Consider the following 22,051-nt stretch of genomic DNA (forward strand, 5'->3'; position numbering starts at 1 on the left):
GTATCTATTTTATTTTTGTTACATTTGTACCCTGTGCTTTCCCACTCATGGCAGGCTCAATGCGGCTTACATGGCCAGCTGAAATCAGCCTATGCAGGTCAGAGAAGGAGGATTCATGGGGAACTGGGTTCAGTTCAAACTGCAGCTCCTTCTGATCCTGGACAAGTCATTTATTAAGAGCCCTGTTTTGTTCAAATTTGTTTATTGAGGTTTTTATAAAATTATACACAAAAGACCTGTGACACCATATCCAGTACAGTTCAAGAGAATACATCGCAAAGGGCAAAGGGCCTTGTGTATGATAGCCCCTTGCCTATACACTCTTCCTCTGTGAGAACCATCGTTACTTGCACACTGTGCACCTGTACCCGTTATAGGCACATTAGTGTTTTTAACGCGCCTACAATTAGTACGCACGCTAACCGTGTAGGTGCCTATAGGGATATTTATTTATTTATTTATTGTGAACACTTATATCCCACAAAATCCCACTGAGGCAGGCTCTATGTGGCTTACAATATTGTAGGCACATACATGGTTAACATACATACGTACATGATTAATGCGTGTTAAAAATGCTAACGCGCTTATAACACGGCTTAGTAAACAGGGCCCCAAGTTATTAAAAAAATTCTATTCTGCCTACAACTAGGCAGATTACAAATAAACAAACACATCCCATGGGATTCAACAACCTGTGGAGTCTTAGTGCCGCAAGTTGCTGAATCCCAAGACAAGAGGATAATGCTGCTTGCAAGTCACCTAATAAGCAGCATTATTCCTATGGTCTGGAGCGTTGGGCCGCAAAGCTGTGGCCTGATACTCCCCGGCCTGAAGATCTAGGTCCCGCCAAGCTTCCTTCCCCTGCACAAGGCCCACTTACCCACCAAAGGGGCTACCTTTAAACGTCTTTGGTGGTCCAGGGGAGTCATCCAGGGTTTCTGGAGGGTCTTCAGGGGTCTGAGAGGTAGGTAGGCCAGGGGTCTGGGGGGTCTTCAGGCAAAAGCAATGCCCAGTCACTCCAGCTCAGTCCATGCACCAGCTTCAAAATGGCACCCCTAGCAGCAGTCTTGCAAGACTACCACTAGAGGTCATATTTTTATGAGGCAGAGTAATTGGAAGCACAAAGACCTCCCATTTTATGATGTTAAAAGAAATATCAACATTAATATGTAAAATATCAATAATTTTCTTCCATACATCTGACCAGAACAACCGGCTGCTGACACATTCAAATAACATGTGTTGAAAGTACCTTTCGGTTTTCAACAAGATCGACATAAGTCTGCCATTTAGCTCCAGATCTAAGGAGCCCTTTTACTAAGCTGGAGCAAAAAGATGGCCTAGTGCACTCTTACTCGGGCTTTTCCTGTGTACTAACGCTATTTTTACCACAGCCAGAAAATGGACGATTTCTTATTTGTTCTATTAATGACCATGCGCTAATGTTGACATTAGCAGGCAGCCATTAAAAAGAATTACTGCGGGAGCACTTATCGACACCTATTTTGTGGGTGCTAAGGGCTCACGTGCTAATCCTGCGTTAACCAATTAGCATGTGTTAATGCAGATACACTACGGGCCCTTTTACTAAGGCGCGCTGAAAAATGGCCTGCGATAGTGTAGATGCGTGTTTTGGACGCACGCAGAATCATTTTTCAGCACACCTGTAAAAAATGCCTTTTTAAAATTTTTGGCCAAAAATGGACGTACGGCAAAATGAAAATTGCCGCGCATCCATTTTGGGTCAGAGACCTTACCGCCAGCCACTGACCTAGCGGTAAGGTCTCACGCTGTAACCGGGCAGTAATGGTCTACACGCGTAAAATGCCAATTACCGCTCACGTGCTGGCATGCGTAGCGGATGCACGTCAAAAATGAAATTACCACAAGGCCACGTGGTAGCCGGGCAGTAACTCAAAATTGTCACATGTTGGGTGCGCGTAGGCGCCTACACGGCTTAGTAAAAGGGCCCCTTACTGATTGGAACAAAAACGCCCACTCTCCGCCCTAGACACATCCCTTCTAACAAAAATGTTAAAATATTTGTTAACATACAGGTGGCAGATGCAGATATGGGACTTGCTGCGTGACAACTGAGTACTCCTTCCCCGGGAACTCCGTTCACTGGGTAAATCTCTCTTATCTGCACCCTTCTCCTCCACTGCTAACTCCACACTCCGTTCCTTTTATCTTGCTGCACCATATGCCTGGAATAGACTTCCTGAGCTGGTACGTCAAGCTCCTTCTCTGGTCGTATTCAAATCTAAGCTAAAAGTCCACCTTTTTGATGCTGCTTTTAACTCCTAACCCTCATTCACTTGTTCAGAACCCTTATTTTATCATCCTCACTTTAATATTCCCTTATCTCTTGTTTGTCCTGTTTGTCTGTTCTAATTAGATTGTAAGCTCTGTCGAACAGGGACTGTCTCTTCATGTTCAAGTGTACAGCACTGCGTACGTCTAGTAGCGCTATAGAAATGGTAAATAGTAGTAGTACTTCCATGATAATTCATTTTAAGCTGTGGTAAGTGTGAGTTACTGCTTACCACAGCTTAGTACAAGGATACCTAAGGGTCCCTTTTGACCACTGGAGGGACTCGGGGATCACCTCCTCTTACTCCCCCAAATCACAAAACATTTTGCCAAACAACACTTTCAAAAGGAAAAGATAGACTTTTTTGTAGAAAATTACCTTTCCTGTTCTGATTTTGCAAATTCAGACTTAGATGTCATATCCAAAAATGCCCTGTCTGTATTTGACTTGCCCAAAGTCTCAAGGAGCAGCAATGGGAATTGAACCCATGTTGCCAGGATCAAAGCCTGCTGCACTAACCATTAAGCCACTCCTCCTCTGTTTTGGACATTTTGCATTTGGACGTTTTTTTGTTTGAAAATGGACCAAAAACAAGGCCGTCCAAATCACAGCACATCCTTGGTATTTTCGAAATGAAAGATGGACGTCCATCTTTTTTCGAAAATGACCTTTTCCCCTTCTCCGAATTTGGATGTCTTTGTAAAACGTCCAAATTCTGACTTAGACATTTTTCTAAAATGCCCCTCTATGTCGTCTAAGTCAAGTTCCCTGACTTTTTGTGTACCAATACAGTTGTTTTGATAAGAGGAACAAAGAAGTTTGCAGAATGGAGATACTTGCTTGGTTGAAGCCATAATTCTAGTGTTGTTCAGTTCCTGAGGCCATTCTTTGGTGAGATCCTTGAGACGTCCAAGGAGGAGAATCCCTTGATTAAGGAAATATGTCCATTGGGTTATAAATCTGGCTAAAACCAGAGGTCTGTAGTCTATCCTTATCCTTCTTGACCTATCTGCTGCTTTCGACACTGTTGACCACACCATACTCCTAGATACGCTCTCCTCAATTGGATTCCAGGGTCCTGTTCTTTCCTGGTTCTCCTCCTACCTCTCACTTCGCACTTTCAGTGTTCACTCTGGCAGTTCCTCTTCAACTTCTATCCCACTTACAGTTGGTGTGCCTCAGGGTTCTGTCCTTGGACCCCTCCTCTTCTCCATCTATACCTCTTCCCTTGGTACCCTGATTTTGTCCCACGGCTTTCGGTATGATCTTTATGTGGATGATTCTCAGATCTACATCTCCACCCCTGAAATCTCAACCTTAATCCAGGACAAAATTTCATCCTGCTTATCTGACATTGCTGCTTAAATGTCTCTTCGCCATCTGAAGCTAAACATGACTAAAACTGAACTTCTCATTTTCCCCCCTAAACCCACCTCCCCTCTTCCCCCATTCTCTATCTCTGTTAATGCTCTCACATCCTCCCTGTATCCTTGGCTCGTAATCTTGGTGTCATCTTTGATTCCTCTCTCTCCTTCTCTGCACATATTCAAGAGATCGTTAAAACCTGTCATTTCCTTATCTACAACATTAGTAAAATTCGCCCCTTCCTTTCTGAATACGCTGCCAAAACACTTAGCCACACCCTTGTTACCTCTCGCTTGGATTATTGCAATTTACTTCTTACTGGTCTTCCGCTCAGTCATCTCTCTCCTCTCCAGTCAGTCCAAAATTCTGCAGCACGGCTTATTTTCCGCCAAAATCATTATACCCACACTAGTCCACTCCTCAAGTCACTTCACTGGCTCCCTGTCCGCTTCCGTATGAAATGTGATCGAAAATCTGATTGAGAAGTGTGCAACATGTTATGACAATCCAGTTAATTGGTGAGCCACTATACCCTCCATTAGCTTAGCAAAAAGGCAGATAGACCCAGCAGGTCTATAATTTGACAGAAGCTCACTGGGTTCTTTATTGTTCTTTACAATGAGAGTGTTAATTATCTCTCCCAGATCTGGTAGAAATATACCCAAGGATAACATTGCTTCTAGCCAACCATAAAGTTGGCATCTGAATTCCAAAGAAGCAGCCTTTAGAATAGCCGAGGGGCAGTTGTCCAGTAAACAATAAGATTTAGAGCCCTGTTTATTAAGCTGCGCTGTAGGTGCGCTAGTGTTTTTAGCACGCATGCTAGAGACACCCATATTCCTAAGGTTGTCTCTAGCATTTGCGCGCACTAAAAACGCTAGTGCACCTTAGTAAACAGGGCCCTTAATATATATTTTCTATAAAGCACATTTATTTGAGACCATTCAGGAGAAGTGAAAGTGGACCAAGTTCTATCTGCTGGAACTGACATCAGGTCAGGAAAAGAAACTGCCCGCTGAAAACAACTGTCACTATTGCCAAACTTTGCTCTGATGGAAAATACTTCAGAGCGAAAATAAATCAGCTAACCTGCATAGCAGAAGGTACTTTTTCTTGAGAAGAGGTTACACAAGTCCTGATATCAGTGAGGTCGGAAGGTTATCAGAAACATCTGCACGTATTAATTTACAATAATAAATTTTCCTGTAACCCTGGTCTCAGTACACACAACACACTCCGGGCATCAACTAGCACCAGCTAGCGTTTTTAGCGTGCGCTAAGCGGTTAGATGCCTATAATATTCCTATGGGCGTCGTCACCATTAGTGCATGCTAAAAATGCTAGCAAATCTTAGTGAACAGGGCCCTTAATTTCCAGCTCCTCTTGTCAATACCCATCCTTTCTGGGTAAAACAGCACTGATGTGACGAGCAAATCTCCACTTTGGACCAGACCTCCCTGTCTGACCTTCTCCTCTCCAAAGGTGCACGTCTCTGAGCTGTTGCCTTTGGTATTGAACAGGCTCTTTCCTGTTCTGCTCTGCTCCCAGGCTGGGTTCCCCTTAAGGGACCCTTGAGGGGAGAGGGGTGTCATGGATGGGTTCAAGAAACTAAGGCTGACTAAAGAAGTGTGTTTTGCCAGTTAAGCATTAACCGTGAAGTGTAGGAGTGCTATATTTCTTTTACAGTTATTTCCTTTAGTGTTCTCTCTCTGCTCCTCATGATGTGAACTGGTTAATGTTGAAATTGTACTTTGTTGTAATTGTATTCAACTTTAATATATATCTATATATATATCCATCCATCACTCACTCACTCTCTCTCTCTCTCTATATATATATATATATATATAGTGATAAAACAAATACAATATACAAGTCTAGTACACTAAAGGAAATATGTGTAAAAGAAATATAAGATATTAATATTTATCCATAACAATGATCCATTAATTATTGACCTTGCTTTTTTCCACCTTTTCCTTTTCTAATTGAGGAGTCAAAATATACATATCTCTGTATTGAAAGGTAATTAAACATTGACAAGGATAACAAAACAAGGTGCTTCCAGAGCCAACACCCACTCCCTAAGAGCCAGAAACTGCTTCCTAAGTTGCTAAGTGGTGTAGAAATCTCTGTGCATAATAGCTGCTTGTTATGAAAAATGGAATCGGTGTATTATTTAACTACAGAGTAAAGAGAGTTTGGCCAGCTTTGTTTCATTAGGAGGTTGTGTGATAACAATAGCAACCTGCCAGGGAAAACTGGTAACAAGTGGAGACATAACAGAAGACCAGAAGAGTGAAGATGGACTATAGACTCTAGGGTATAAGTGCAGCTCTGAGATAAGAATAGAATGTGAAGGAATGGAACTGAGAAAGTAAAGAAACAAGAAAAGGGGGTAGTGTGTAAAAGTAATTAACTGCAGATTCAGCAAAACCAGGAAGGTGGCTGAGAGTCAGCAGATGTTGAGCTCTGCTTGTATTCAGCTAGACGTGAAAGAAAGAAGGGTGTGTGTGTGTGTATATATATATATATATATATATATATATATATATATATATGTATAATAATCAGTATATTTTGGGTAGTGTACGTGGAGGGGCATAATCGAACGGGAAGCCCAAGCTTTCCTGGGGCTGTCCTCGCAGGACGGCTCCGTGAAGGGGCAGGGAAACCCGTATTATCGAAACAAGATGGGTGTCCATCTTTCATTTCGATAATACGGTCGGGGACATCCAAATCTCAACATTTAGGTCGATCTTAGAGATGGTTGTCCTTAGGTCATCCTTAGAGATGGTCATCCCCGGTTTTCAGCAATAAAGGAAACCGAGGACACCCATTTCAGAAACGACCAAATGCAAGCTATTTGGTCATGGGAGGAGCCAGCATTTGTAGTGCACTGGTCCCCCTCACATGCCAGGACACTAACCGGGCACCCTAGGGGGGCACTGCAGTGGACTTCACAAATTGCTCCCAGGTGCATAGCTCCCTTAACTTGGGTGCTGAGCCCCCCAACCCCCCCCCTAAAAAACCCCACTCCCCACAACTGTACACCACTACCATAGCCCTAAGGGGTGAAGGGGGCACCTACATGTGGGTACAGTGGGTTTCTGGTGGGTTTTGAAGGGCTCACATGTACCACCACAAGTGTAACAGGTAGGGGGGGATGGGCCTGGGTCCACCTGCCTGAAGTGCACTGCAGTACCCACTAAAACTGCTCCAGGGACCTGCATACTGCTATCATGGAGCTGGGTATGACATTTGAGGCTGGCAAAAAAAAATTTTGAAGTTTTTTTTAGGGTGGAAGGGGGTCGGTGACCACTGGGGGAGTAAGGGGAGGTCATCCCTGATTCCTTCCCGTGGTCATCTGGTCAGTTCGGGCACCTTTTTGAGGCTTGGTCGCAAGAAAAAATGGACCAAGTTGGCCAAGTGCTCGTCAGGGACGCCCTTCTTTTTTCCATTATCGGACGAGGACGCCCATCTCTTAAGCACGTCCCAGTCCCGCCTTCGCTATGCTGTCGACACGCCCCTGTGAACTATGGTTGTCCCCGTGACAGAAAGCAGTTGAGGACGCCCAAAATCGGCTTTCGATTATGCCGATTTGGGCAACCCTGAGAGAAGGACGTCCATCTCCCGATTTGTGTCGGAAGATGGGTGCCCTTCTCCTTCGAAAACAAGCCTGATAGTTTTGTAACTTGCTTTGCATTTGGCCATATTGTTGTTTTTAGATCTATAATAATAATATATTTCCACTTTGGCATTATTTCCTCTGGGAGACAGCCTGAAAAGAATCTAAGAGCCATATTTAGGTACTCTCATATCCTTAGCAAACGAGTCCAGAATAATTGCTATTTAGGTAGAAGTACCTACATTTCCACAAACTGTCTGCTTGATAAGCATTGAGACAAGAAAATATTCTCTTAGAGGTGATCCCCTGAGGGCTGGGAAAAGTAAATAATGATGAAACTCGGGTATTATACATTTGATTCACGAATGAATAATGAATTAAAGAGAGAGTATATATTGTGGTATTAATCCATAAGTGATCTTACATAGAGACATCCGATCTTAAACAACACCCCAGCCTCAATAGGGAGCAAATGCAATTTCACAAAACAAGGTGTAATTTTATTTGATTTCTAATATATATTATATTAGATTATATTTTTGCTCAGTTATTGTAAAAACCATTCCACTGAACTAATAAATCCAACTGAATGGTACAAACTGATACACAATCCTGCTTATAATCGAACGAGAAAAACGCCCAAGTTCCGACCTAAATCGGGAGATGGGCGTTTATCTCACAAAAATGAATAAAGCGGTATAATCGAAAGCCGATTTTGGACGTTTTCAACTGCACTCCGTCGCGGATGCGGACAAAGTTGATGGGGGCGTGTCAGAGGTGTGGCGAAGGCGGAACTGGGGCGTGGTTATCTGCCGAACAGAGATGGGCGCATTTCACAGATAATGGGACAAAAGTATGCGTTTTTAGCTAGAATTTAGGGCACTTTTCCTGGACCCTGTTTTTTCACGAATAAGGCCCCAAAAAGTGCCCTAAATGACCAGATGACCACTGGAGGGAATCGGGGATGACCTCCCCTGACTCCCCCAGTGGTCATAAACCCCCTCCCACCACAAAAAATGATGTTTCACAACTTTTTATTTTGACCCTCAAATGTCATACCCACCTCCCTGGCAGCAGTATGCAGGTCCCTGGAGCAGTTGTTAGGGGGTGCAGTGGACTTCAGGCAGGTGGACCCAGGCCCATCCCCCCCCTACCTGTTACAATTGTGCTGCTTAATGCTTAGTCGTCCAACCCCCCCCCCGAACCCACTGTACCCACATGTAGGTGCCCCCCTTCACTCCTTAGGGCTATAGTAATGGTGTAGACTTGTGGGCAGTGGGTTTTGAGGGGGATTTGGGGGGCTCTACACACAAGGGAAGGGTGCTATGCACCTGGGAGCTCTTTTACCTTTTGTTCTGTTTTTGTAAAAGTGCCCCCTAGGGTGCCTGGTTGGTGTCCTGGCATGTTAGGGGGACCAGTGCACTACGACTCCTGGCCCCTCCCACGAACAAATGCCTTGGATTTATTCGTTTTTGAGCTGGGCGATTTCATTGTCCATTATCGCTGAAAAGCAAAAACGCCCAGCTCACAACTTGGCGAATAAAACATGGACGTCTAATTTTTTCGAAAATACGCTTGGGTCTGCCCCTTCACGGACCCGTTCTCGGAGATAAACGCCCATGGAGATAGGCGTTTCTGTTCGATTATGCCCCTCAATGTGCCTATAAAATATGTATAGACAAAAACCTACCTTAACTCAAGGAGGCTGTTAATGTACACGATCATGTAAGGCACTGACATGGGCGAAGAGTTTTTTTCATCCCAGTCCATAAATTCATTTTCTAACCTGGATCATAAATTTAAAACCGTTATTTGCGATCTGTATAAAATCAAGTAAATCACAGAACCGTAACACTCTAAAGTCACTGGGGATATACTAGATAAAGGCAGAGATTCTAGATTTTCCTAACTATAAAATCTATCTTTAATCCTTCCACATAACAAAACTATATGCATTCACTATTTTTCTTCATAAAAGTATTCTCTATCTTATACAGGATGGCTATCACCAAATCTCAGAACTTAAACGGGATTCCTTTGTGTTTGTCCAAAGCATTTTTGAATTCCATTACCATTTTCATCTCTACCACCTCAGACTAGTATGGAGAACACTGCATTTCAATTTAAAGTAACATAGAGGGGGATAATCGAATGGAGGCGCCAATCTCTAAGGGCGCCCAAATCTAAGGATGGCCCCGTAAAGGGGCGGGGCAACCCGTATTATCAAAACAAGATGGACGTCCATCTTTCGTTTCGATAATACGGTCAGGAATGCCCAAATCATGAAATTTAGGTCGACCTTAGAGATGGTCGTCCCCGGTTTTTGGTGATAATGGAAAGCGAGGACGCCCATCTCAGGAACGACCAAATCCAAGCCATTTGGTTGTGGGAGGAGCCTGCATTCGTAGTGCACTGGTCCCACTAACTGAATGGAAAAAGCCTTTCCCTTACCGATCTGGAAAGGAACAGGCATGCATGAAGGAAATTGCATGCAAATGAGCTGCTCGCTGTTAGCTCATTTGCACACGATTTCCTTCCTAAGGAGGGGAAGCGACGGCGGTTGAGGATGTCCAAAATGTGGACGTTGCTGTGAGAAGGACGTCCATTCCTTTGCTAAGCCTCTGACACTCTCTTTATTTATTTGGATTTTGGATCACAAGTAGCAGCAGTGGGATTTGAACCAGCCACTTCTAGAATGCAAGACCAGTGCTCTAACTACTAGGCCACTCTGCCACGCCTCCACTCCCTTGAAATTTGGCCATCCCTGTGGGGGGCAGTTGGAGACGTCCAAAATGTTTGAAAGAAGGACGTCCACGCCTTCGTTAATGCCTCCGCTGACACACACATACCTCCCCCCCCAGGGACCTGCATACTGCCCCCCCCCCACAGGGATGGCCAAATTTCAAGGGAGTGGAGTAGATTGGAGGAGTGGCAGAGTGGCCTAGTGGTTAAAGCACTGGTCTTGCAATCCAGAGGTGGCTGGTTCAAATCCCACTGCTGCTACTTGTGATCCAAAATCCAACTAAATAAAGAGGGTGTCAGAGGCATAGCAAAGGAATGGACGTCCTTCTCACAGAAACATCCACATTTTGGATGTGAACTGCCATCGCAGGGATGGAGGCATAGCGAAAGACATACTCTAAAAAAAAAAAGACAAAAGTTTTTGACGTTGTTTTTTTCGGGGTGGAAGGTGGTTAGTATTGGAATACACGCAGTATTGGAATACACTGCCGCGCAACTTAAGAACAATCAACGAGCAAGCTTCCTTCCGCAGATTACTGAACACCCATCTTTTCGAAAAGATTTACGGAAAGAACCAAAACACATAAAGTCCACACTTACTGTTCACTAATGCATCATACATTCACCTCTGAACTCTCATTCCCGTATTATCACATCATTTATACCTTTACTCACAGAAAGATATATACCATATGTCTTCATGCCTTTTTATCGCCCTCTAAGCTCCCATTGTTTCCTTCCAAAGTTTCAATGTTTGTGCTCCATTGTTACAATTGTTTCGCATAACTCTGCACAATGTAATCCATAACCAATCTGTAACAAATTGTATTTCCAACATTTAACTCATATTGTAAGCCACACTGAACCCGCAAAAAGGTGGGAAAATGTGGGCTACAAATGCAATAAATAAATAAATAGTGACCACTGGGGAAGTCAGGGGAGGTCATCCCCGATTCCCTCCGGTGGTAATCTGGTCAGTTCGGGCACTTTTCTGATACTTGGTCATGAAAAAAAAAATGGACAAAGTAAAGTCGGCCAAATGCTCGTGAAGGACGCCCTTCTTTTTTCCATTATCGGCCATAAGTTTGATTTGTCCTTGCCATTCTCAGGGCACAGACTGTATAAGTCTGCCCAGCACTCTTCTTGTACTAAAAGTTCTGAAGCTAATGTCGAAGCCCCTTAAAATTTACACTGAAGCCCATCCCTATCTATTCAGTCACGATCAGGGCGTAGACCGTAGAAGTCTGCCCCGCACTGGTTTCGTTTCCCAATTACCAGCATCGCCACCCAATCTCAGCTAAGATTCCAATAGAAAAACATCTCAAGTATCGGGAACTATATTGGATTCATATTTGTCTATGGATCCTCAAATTAATAATTTAATTAGAAAAGCTTATTTTTAAGCAAAAACAGATACATTTGTTAAGATCCTATTTTTTAGAAGAACATTTTAGGATTATTGTACAGTTAACTCTCTTACTGCTTTTGGACTACAGTAATTCATTATATTTGAGTCTCTCTTCTCAACAACTTTCTAGAATTCAATTAGTTCAGAATTCAGCTGCTAGACTAATATCTTGAAAAACTAGGTCAGACCATGTGAGTCTTCACTTGGTTGAATTACACTGGCTGCCTGTGAAGTCTTGGATTATTTTTAAAGTACTCTGTCTGGTATTCAAGTTTTTGGATGGTATGCGTCATGACGGAGGTTCTCAGTTGGTGACTGTGTTAAGATCTAAGACAATTTCAAAGAAGTGTAACCATTTGTTATTAGCTGTTCCTTCAGTTAAAAATACACATTTTAAGGCAGTCTTATCTCAATCATTTTTCTTCATGGAAGTTTGTCACTGGAATGATTTTCCATCAGAATTGCTCCTGATTAAGAATTATTATTTTTTTTTTGTAAAACCTTGAAAACGTACTTGTTTACTAGACTGGGTGGATTTTAACGTTAAATTTTATCCTGATTGTTCTGAGGTTAGTTTTTTGTAATGCTTGTAACTCACCTTGAATCAAAATGTGAGAATTGGCGAGAGATAAATGTTTTGACATGAAGTGTGACAGTTTATCTCAGATGACCCAAGATCCCCCTTCCCAGGCATAAGAACATTCTTAACCTTTTATACTGATAATCAAGGGCATAGCCAGATGGCTGATTTTAGGTAGGCTTGAGCCCAAGCTGGGTGGGAATAGAATTTATCCCCCCCCCCCACGAGAAAACCCAAACCCCATCAGCTGAAGACTTCATTCTCCTCGGGCAGCCAGCGCTCTTCCAAACGGCAGCCGGTGGTACTTGCCTCAAGTTGATGCTGCCGCCAGCAGGCCGTGCATATTCAGTGCTTGCAAATGTGTGAAACTGGGCACGTGCAGAGGGGCTGGTGCTGGCGTCAGCTTGAGGGAAGTGTAGCTGGTTGCCATTTCGAAAAGCGCTGGCTGGCTGAGGAAGAGGAAGTCTTCATCTGGTGGGATTTAGGGATTCCCACCAGTCATAGCAGAGCGCTACAACTTTGGGTGGGCCCTGGCCCACCCGTGGCTACGCCACTGCTGTTAATACAGCACAAGATGGCTGTGCTTGGATCACATTCATGATATATTTTGACAAGGACTGGGGGGATTATAATAAGAAGCATAAAAGCCAAATGTTGCACACACCTCTTTATGAACTGCTGAAGTCCTTCTAAGCATATTTGAAGAGCTGATCTTTCCAAATCTTTGCAGATTTTCTCAGATCTTCTTACATGATGTTCGATCATCTGAAATATACAAGGAAGGAAACTCAAAGGCTGTATTCACAGACTGATCTGTGCCCGTTCATGCCTGTTCACTTATTATTTTCATGTATCCTTTATCTGGGGTAGGAGCCAAATATGAGCAGTAGCAATTTGTACTGCATTTGCCCTCCCCCCCCCCCCCCAATCATTTTGAGATGTTGGCAGCTATGCTCCAGTATTGTACATAATTATCTTTTCCCTGCTTATGCTCTTCCTTGCCTTACTCTTTCCGTTCCTCATGGTCAACATCATGGACATCCACAAGTCATCTACCGCGGTGGCTCCAGAAGCTAAGGGGCAGGATGCACCAACCCGTTGGAGCTAAATTCTAGTGCTACTCTTTGGTTAGCTATTGGGTCTCACTGATCTTTCTGAAGCACTTTTCTCTCTTCTGACCTATCCCTTTCAATGCTGTCTGCTCCTACAGCCTTCAGCAACCTGAACAAGAAATCTACAGGCCTCTTTGTCAACAAAGAGCAAAGACCAGTGCTCCATCACCAGTGCTCCATCAGGCTGTTCGTTACCAGAATAAGCCTTCTTCCAGTGTTTCCACTACAGTGAATGTCACTTCTCTCTTCTCTTTACATGTCTCCCCCACCCCCGTTTATCATACACATATTTGCATCTCCCAGTTTGCTTCTACCTGACATCTTAATTTTATTTCTGTCAGTTTGGGAGATTAAAAAAAAACAACCTACCATTCTGTGGCCAATTGTATCTAATTAACACCACTTAACAACTATTAAATGGCACAAATACCTACTGCTATTAAAGTAATTGTACTCAGATTAAGTACCTAGAAGCTCACTGCACTGGAAAAACTGTCAAGAAGGGCTGAAATAAATAATTTGCAATATATTTTATCATAATGAAAGAAAGGATAATTTAGGAGATTTTGGTGGTTTGAAATTTTAGACGCCCAAATATTTCCAAGGGTCTGCATGGAAGATAATACCACTGTTTGAATGAACGAAAACAAAATAATTCATTGTTTTTGAAACTGATTGCCTGATCCTTAGATTTTATCTGTGATAGAGAACCTAATGCTATGGCACTGTAAGATGCAACACATTTACCAATGTCCAGGCCTACTTAAATCTAACATTGCAAAACACTTCTGTAGTTATTAAACTGGTCTTTAGAAAGACCTTGGTATTCGCGATGCTCCTATAGCAATTTACACTATTGTGCTCATTTTCGAAAGAGAAGGGCGCCTATCTTTCGACATAAATCGGGAGATGGGCGTCCTTCTCCCAGTGTCGCCCAAATCGGCATAATCGAAAGCCGATTTTGGGCGCCCTCAACTGCTTTCCGTCGCAGGGACAACCAAAGTTCCTGGGGGCGTGTTGGAAGCATAGTGAGGGCGGGACTGGGGCGTGCTTAACACATGGGCGTCCTCGGCTGATAAAAGAAAAAAGAAGGGCGTCCCAACACTTGGCCGACTTTATTTGGTCCTTTTTTTTTATGACCAAGCCACAAAAATGTGCCCTAAACGACCAGATGACCACTGGAGGGAATCGGGGATCACCTCCCCCTACTCCCCCAATGGTCACTAACCCCTTCCTACCCTAAAAAAAATATTAAAATATTTTTTCCAGCCTCAAATATCATACCCTCTGACAACTTGAAAATTCTGAGAGTTACGATTGACCGAAATCTCACACTAGAAGACCATGCGAAAAATACAACAAAGAAAATGTTCTACGCCATGTGGAAACTCAAAAGAATGAAACCTTACTTCCCAAGGGACATATTCCGCAGCCTAGTACAATCAACTGGTGCTGAGCCACTTAGACTACTGTAATGCAATTTACGCAGGTTGTAAAGAACAAGTCATTAAGAAGCTGCAAACAGCCCAAAATACAGCAGCTAGACTCATATTCGGGAAAGCAAAATACAAAAGCGCCAAACCCCTAAGAGAAAAACTACACTGGCTCCCACTAAAAGAAAGAATTGCGTTCAAAGTATGCACCATGGTCCACAAAATTATACATGAGGATGCTCCGGCCTATATGACAGACCTTATAGACCTACCTGCTAGGAACACAAAAAGATCAGCACGCACATTCCTCAACCTCTATTACTCCAAATGCAAAGGATTAAAATACAAGTCCACTTACGCAACCAGTTTCTCCTACATTTGCACGCAGCTATGGAACGCGCTTCCGAAGACCATAAAGACAACGCAAGATTTAACTATCTTTTGAAAACTACTGAAAACTGACTTATTCAAGAAGGCATACAACAAACAACCGTCCTAACTACTAAACAATAAGAATGAAGAATAAGACTGGACCGACCCTAATCATGTTACCGAGCAAACTCAATGACCTTAATGAACAAACAATACCACTTCTAATCTAAAATCGACTACTATGCAACCACACAATGCCGACTAACTTCACTGCCAAACACTATTACTCTCACCCTAATGTCGTCACCTGAGCAACTACATAATGCTGACAGCTACACAAGATCACAATGCATTCTTCTACCATGTATGTACGCACTTGATTGCAAAACCATGTGCATATTTGTAGTCCGGAAATGGCAATCGCCATTATGGCAAATGTAAGCCACATTGAGTCTGCAAATAGGTGGGAAAATGTGGGATACAAAATAAAAATAAATAAAAATACCCAGCTCCATGACAGCAGTATGCAGGTCCCTGGAGCAGTTTTAGTGGGTACTGCAGTGCACTTCAGGCAGGCGGACCCAGGCCCATCCTCCCCACCTGCTAAACTTGTGGTGGTAAACATGAGCCCTCCAAAACCCACCAGAAACCCACTGTACCCACATCTAGGTGCCCCCCCTTCATCTCTAAGGGCTATGGTAGTGGTGTACAGTTGTGAGGAGTGGGTTTTGGGGGAGGGGTTGGGGGGCTCAGCACACAAGGTAAGGGAGCTATGCACCTGGGAGCTTTTTCTGAAGTCCACTGCAGTGCCCCCTAGGGTGCCCGGTTAGTGTCCTGGCATGTCAGGGGGACCAGTGCACTACGAATGCTGGCTCCTCCCATGACCAAAGGGCTTGGATTTGGTCATTTCTGAGATGGGCGTCCTCGGGTTCCATTATCGCTGAAAATCGGGGACGACCATCTCTAAGGTCGACCTAAATGTGGATATTTGGGCATCCCTGACCGTATTATTGAAACGAAAGATGGCCGCCCATCTTGTTTCAATAATACGGGTTTCCCCGCCCCTTCACGGGGACGTCCTGCAAGGACGCCCTCACGAAAACTTGGGCCCCCCCCCCCCGTTCAATTATGCCCCTCTATGTGTTTTACACTGCAGTTTGCTACAGGAGCATTGCGAATACCAAGGTCTTTCTAAAGACCAGTTTAATAACTACAGAAGTGTTTCCCAATGTTAGATTCCAACAGTGCTTTGGATACATCATCAACTCATGACCCCTGAAGCAGGCACTTTGTGCCGAAACATAGTGTTGTGTCGGGCTTTGCACAATTTCTGCAAGTACCAGAAATAAAGTGTTTTTGTGATTTGATGATCATCTTGCGTCCCTGGTTTTTCCAAAGCTTTCTCCAATTTCCCACTGTAAATTGCAGCTTAAGCTCTCCGTGGGATTCCTTTTGGTTTTCTTTTTGTCTTGAGTTTGGGGTGCCTGTTTGAGGTTATGCTGCTGTACCTTGATCTCTGTTTTCAGTATTTGGATTTACAGAAATGTAACAACATGTTATGCAGGGATCCGATATCCACATTAGGTGTAAAAGGTATGCCAAACCAGAATGAATAAGTGGAGGGTACAATCCTGGTACGGTCACCATATAAATGGTGTGGCCACCATAGAAGTTTCAACAATTTGCCCACACATAGGATAAGGGAGAAAGAGGGTAGACTCAGGATAAATCTAAGGAAATATTTCTTTACAGAAAGAGTGGTAGATATATTGACCAGCCTCCAGTAGAAGTGGTTATGGCAAGGAGAGTATCTTAATCCAAGAAAGTATGGAACAAGCCAGGGGATCTCTGAGGGAGAGGAAGGGATTGTAAGCGTCGTAGTTGGTGTGTATGGACACACTGAATAGGGCATGTGGTCTTTATGTGCCCTCATCTAATATAATAAAACGCACCGTGAACGTTCTGAAGACAACGTTCTGAAGCCACTCAAACACTCCCTGGCTGTAGGGTTCGTGGATTCATGGTGTGAAGCCAGCCAGCCGTCTCTGCCCCGCCCTCGCGTCAAACGTCATGACATCGAGGGCGGAAAAAAACCCAAACAATTCCGGCAGCGCAGCGTCAGGGAAGGAGGCGGCGCTCCCGACGTCTCTAGCCTTCCCTTCGCTGTGTTCCGCCTTCTTCTGACGTCAAGGATGACGTCAGAAGAAGGCGGAACACAGCGAAGGGAAGGCTAGACGTCGGGAGCGCCGCCTCCTTCCCTGACGCTGTGCTGCCGGAACTGCCACGGAGGTAAATTTAAAAAGAAGAAGAAAAAAAAAGGGATGTTGGGGGGAGAGAAGAGGGTGGGCAGTAAAGTTGAACAATGGGAGCGGGAGGGCAGGGGAGAAACGACAGCATGGATGCGAAGGGGGGGCATGGATGCGAAGGGGGGGGGGGGGAAGAGGGCGGGCCAGGCTGGGACATGGGAGAGAGAGGAGCATGGATGCGAGGGGGGGTCATGGAAGGGAGAGAGGAGACTTGCTGGAAAAGGATGAATGGAGGCGGCAGGGGACAGAGGAGCATGGATGGGCATGGATTGGGAGGGCAGGGCTCAGGGAGAGAGAGGAATTGCTGGATAGGGATGAATGGAGGGGACAGATGGGCATGGATGGATATGGATTGCAGGGCAGGGCTCAGGGAGAGAGGGGAATTGCTGGAAAAGGATGAATGGAGGGGGCAGGGGACAGATGGGCATGGATTGGGAGGGCAGGGCACACACTCTCTCTCTCATATACAATGTCTTTCTGACTCTCACTCTCACACACTCTGAGGCATATTTTCAAAGCACTTAGCCTTCCAAAGTTCCATAGAAACCTATGGAACTTTGGAAGGCTAAGTGCTTTGAAAATATGCATATCTGTCTCACACTGTATCACATTCACTCTCTATGTGCCACACAGTCACTCACACACTCGCTTGGTCTCATACACTCACTCTCACAGAGAATCTGTGTCTCACACACACTCTCTCTCTCGCCCACACACACACACTCTCTCTCACACTGTGTCTCACATACACACTTGCACACACTCATTCTCACACACACACTCTCTCACAAACACACTCACACCCAGGCTCACTCTCTCTCTCACACACACACACTCACACTTTCACTCTGACTCTCAAACAGTCACTCTCACATACACTCTCCCAAACATACACACTCCGAGGAAAACCTTGCTAGCGCCCGTTTCATTTGTGTCAGAAACGGGCCTTTTTTACTAGTATTTCTATGTTTCTATGAATCAGACTGAGAAAGCCTCTGCTGGTTTGTTTGTTTTTAGCAATATGGACCTGTGGCAAAGTCTCAAAGAAAAGAATGACTGTGGGTATCTCTCAATCTTTGAAAAGGACACAAATGTATCACAGATTTAAATATCAAGAAACTCCATTACCTGCTGAATATCAATGTACATTGGTAAGCAATAGCAGCCTTGGTTCCGAACTCCTTCACGTTTTGGCTCCTCTTCTCTGTTCCAACTCTCCATCTCGATTTCCAGGATTTTCTCCCAATATTTGCTCACCTTTTCCTATGCATAAAATAAACCCCGCAATTCATGATCACACTAATGGCAACCCCTCTACTCCCAAGCCAGAAAAATTTTAATCCTTTTATTCCTTCTCTTCCGCAGGCTTCCCCCTTATCATTTTTGTGGGTTCTACTCAGATTTTTAAAATCAGATGAGATGAAATTACGTGCTTTGGCTGACTGATCACTACAACAAGATGGAAACATTTCTTCCCCAGTCCTACTACAAAAACTAAGAGAAAAAAAATGGAGCAGCATCTTATTCTGATTTTTTTTTTTTACATTTTTGGATCAGGCACCAAGGCCAGCCCAACCATTAGGCAAGACAAGGTGGTCGTCTAGGGCAGCACCTTCTGGAAGACGCCAAAGAGCAGATGCAGTCAAAGCAAAACAAGAGGCCCTGACTGCCACACAACCTCAAAGAACCAGCTATATGCAGTCAACAGCAGGACAATTTTCAAACAGCTGGGTACATGACTTTTGGAAACTGGCCTCACTTTTTGTGTGTATAATATACACGCACAACAACATTTAGGGGTCCTTTTACTAAGCTGCGTTAGGTGCTAATATGCACCTAATACAGGAAAATGGCTTGATGCAGGATGCTCTAAAGCATCACATGTTGGTTTTTGCATGTGTGCACCTAACCACACAGTACATTTTTTTTGTATTTTTTAGGGGGGCGTGTTAGATGCAGAGAGTGGGTGTTCCTGTGCTAACTACTTAGCACATCCACATCACTGTGTGCCACCAGGTCAGCACACAGACAACACAGGACCCCTTACTGCCTATAAAATAGGTAATGATAAGTGCTCACATGATTTGCAAATGGCCATAAATAAATAGCTTATGTTCAATTCTGATCACCACATCTCAAAAAAGATATAGTGGAATTCGAAAAGGTGAGAAGGGCAACAGTAAATGATAAAGGGGATGGGACGACTTCCCTACGAGGAAAGGCTAAAGCGGTTAGGGCTCTTCAGCTTGGAGAAAAGACGGCTGAGGGGAGATATGATAGAGGTGTATAAAATAATGAGTGAAGTGGAGTGGAAAGGGTAGACGTGAAGCGTCTGTTTACGCTTTCCAAAAATACTAGGACTAGGGGGGCATTTAATGAAGCTACAAAGTAGTAAATTTAAAATGAATTGGAGAAAATATTTCTTCACTCAACATGTAATTAATCTCTGTAATTCTTTGTCAGAGAATGTTGTAAAGGTGGTTAGCTTAGTGGGGTTTAAAAAACGTTTGGATGGCTTCCTAAAGGAAAAGTCCATAGACCATTATTAAAATGGACTTGGGGAAAATCCACTGCTTAATTCTGGGATAAGCAGCATAAAATGTTTTGTACTTTTTTGGGATCTTGCCAGGTATTTGTAACCTGGATTGACCACTGTTGGAAACAGGATGCTGGGCTTGATAGACCTTTGGTCTGTCCTAGTATGGCAATACTTATGTACTTATGTTTTGTAGCTTCAATGTATCACAACTATTTTCACTGGCTTTTCTTGCTCCTTAGAAAATATCACTATACAAAACTAGCAAGTAACGCCACATTTGCTAAAAATAAAAAATACAAGTAGGAAAAAGGACTTCAGTGGCTTAGATCACGTCTGAAACAAGGTTTGGACTAATGACCTGCCCTACTTCTTCATCAGCAAAGCAAACTCAAAGCAAACTCACCATTATGGAGTACGGATTGCGATGTACCCCAGGGTTCATGTCTCTCACCCATCTTATTTAATCTAATGATGATCCCCCTTGCTCATGCCCTATATAATCAAAATCTCAATCCTTTTCTGTATGCAGACGACGTCACAATTTACATACCATTCAACTCTAACCCAACAGAAATCACCGATTCAGTAAAGAATAGTTTAAGCATAATGGATGCCTGGGCAACGGCATTCAAACTCAAACTCAACAAGGAAAAAACTCACTGCCTTACTCTCTCATCCCACCACAAAACAAACCTCCCTACAACCATAAATACCCCGGAACATACTCTCCCCATCTCAGACAAACTGAAGATTCTTGGAATTACCATTGACACCAACCTAACCCTGGAGAAATAAGCTGCTGGCCACCACAAAGAAAATGTTCCATGCAATGTGGAAACTCAAACAGGTCAAACAATTCTTCCCAAGGGAAACTTTCTGTAACATAATTTAAACAATGGTACTATGACATGTTGACTACTGCAACGCCGTATATGCAGGATGCAAAGAACAGATCTTAAGGAAACTCCAGACCGCGCAGATCACGGCATCTAGGCTTATCTTTGGAAAGACAAGATTCGATAGTGCTAAACCCCTTTGTGAAATTACTGCACTGGCTACCAATCAAGGAACGAATAGCCTTCAAAATTTGCACTCTGGTCCACAAAATAATCCATGGCCTGGCCCCAACCTACATGACCGAACTTATCGACTTACCAACTAAAAACACCATCGAATCGAGAACGTTTCTAAACCTGCACTACCCAAACTGTAAAGGACTGAAATACAAATCAACATATGCATCCAGCTTTAACTATATTTGCACCCAGCTCTGGAACACATTACCTAGAAACATCAGAACTGTGAACACCCATCTAAAATTCCGAAAAAAAAAAAAAAAACCCTCAAGACTCACTTCTTCCGGAAAGCCTACCCAACAGACCCAAACTAATGCATGAATAATGTATCACATCTATCAAACTAAGAAATGAACAATACTCACTTCTATCCACATATTCACATTCCTTCAATCTGCACGAATCAAACCACTCCAGTTACAATTAATTGTACTTCTACCCTGTATTCTACTCTGTATTGCTCACTAGAAGCTGTAGTCTCATCTCTGGAGACTTATCAGCCTCACTGGGATTACTTCGACTGTATATGCTACTTTGTATTCGCCCACCAGAGTCTGTATTCTCTGTCCCGGAACCTTATCAGCCTTTTTGCACCTACTTCTACTCTGTATTCCACTCTGTATATATTCCCGGAGTTGGTACTCTCCTCTCCGGAACCTGTACGCCACATTGAGCCTACTGCTATGCGGGAAAATGTGGGATGCAAATGTAATAAATAATATTAATGATAATAATAATCAGTCCTGAAAAAAACTCCTATATATTTGATTCCATAACTTGTAATCATTTTCTTCTTATTTCAATATTAAAGTCCAAATACAATCAAATTCTCCCAGGTAGTTATCTGGAATGAATGCTGCATCGTTCTACAGTCTCAAGACCGAATATACTGAGCGGCAGGGGTACCGAACGTGCTGCATGATAGTAACGCTCCTGTTGAAGCCGGGATGAAACAGCCGTGCTGTAGAGCATTTCCGTGTTCGTTCCAGATAAGTACCTGGGAGAATCTGATTGACCTAAGCCACTGAAGTCCTGCTTGCATGTTTTATTTTTAGCAAATGTGACGTTACTTGCTAGTTTTGTATAGCCATAAATAAATAAAAATCACAGTTTTTTACAGCCACGCTAAAAATGGGCTTAGAGCGCACAAATGACATGCATAAAAGGGCGCTA

At 43.5% G+C, this 22,051-nt stretch overlaps 1 protein-coding gene across 1 annotated transcript in view; it reads right to left on the reverse strand.

Annotated features, from left to right (window-relative positions):
- LOC115477102 (exocyst complex component 3-like protein 4) overlaps nucleotides 1–22,051 on the reverse strand; it is a 99,140-nt gene that overhangs the window by 42,300 nt on the left and 34,789 nt on the right. Inside the window, exons 5-7 of the mRNA XM_030213718.1 lie at nucleotides 18,392–18,526; nucleotides 12,705–12,805; nucleotides 9,001–9,096 (exon numbers count right to left, since the gene is read on the reverse strand). Coding sequence (XP_030069578.1) covers nucleotides 9,001–9,096; nucleotides 12,705–12,805; nucleotides 18,392–18,526 — 332 coding nt within the window. The remainder of the gene's footprint in view (nucleotides 1–9,000; nucleotides 9,097–12,704; nucleotides 12,806–18,391; nucleotides 18,527–22,051) is intronic.

The sequence above is a fragment of the Microcaecilia unicolor genome, chromosome 9, assembly GCF_901765095.1.
Source record: "Microcaecilia unicolor chromosome 9, aMicUni1.1, whole genome shotgun sequence".
Lineage (NCBI taxonomy): Eukaryota > Metazoa > Chordata > Amphibia > Gymnophiona > Siphonopidae > Microcaecilia > Microcaecilia unicolor.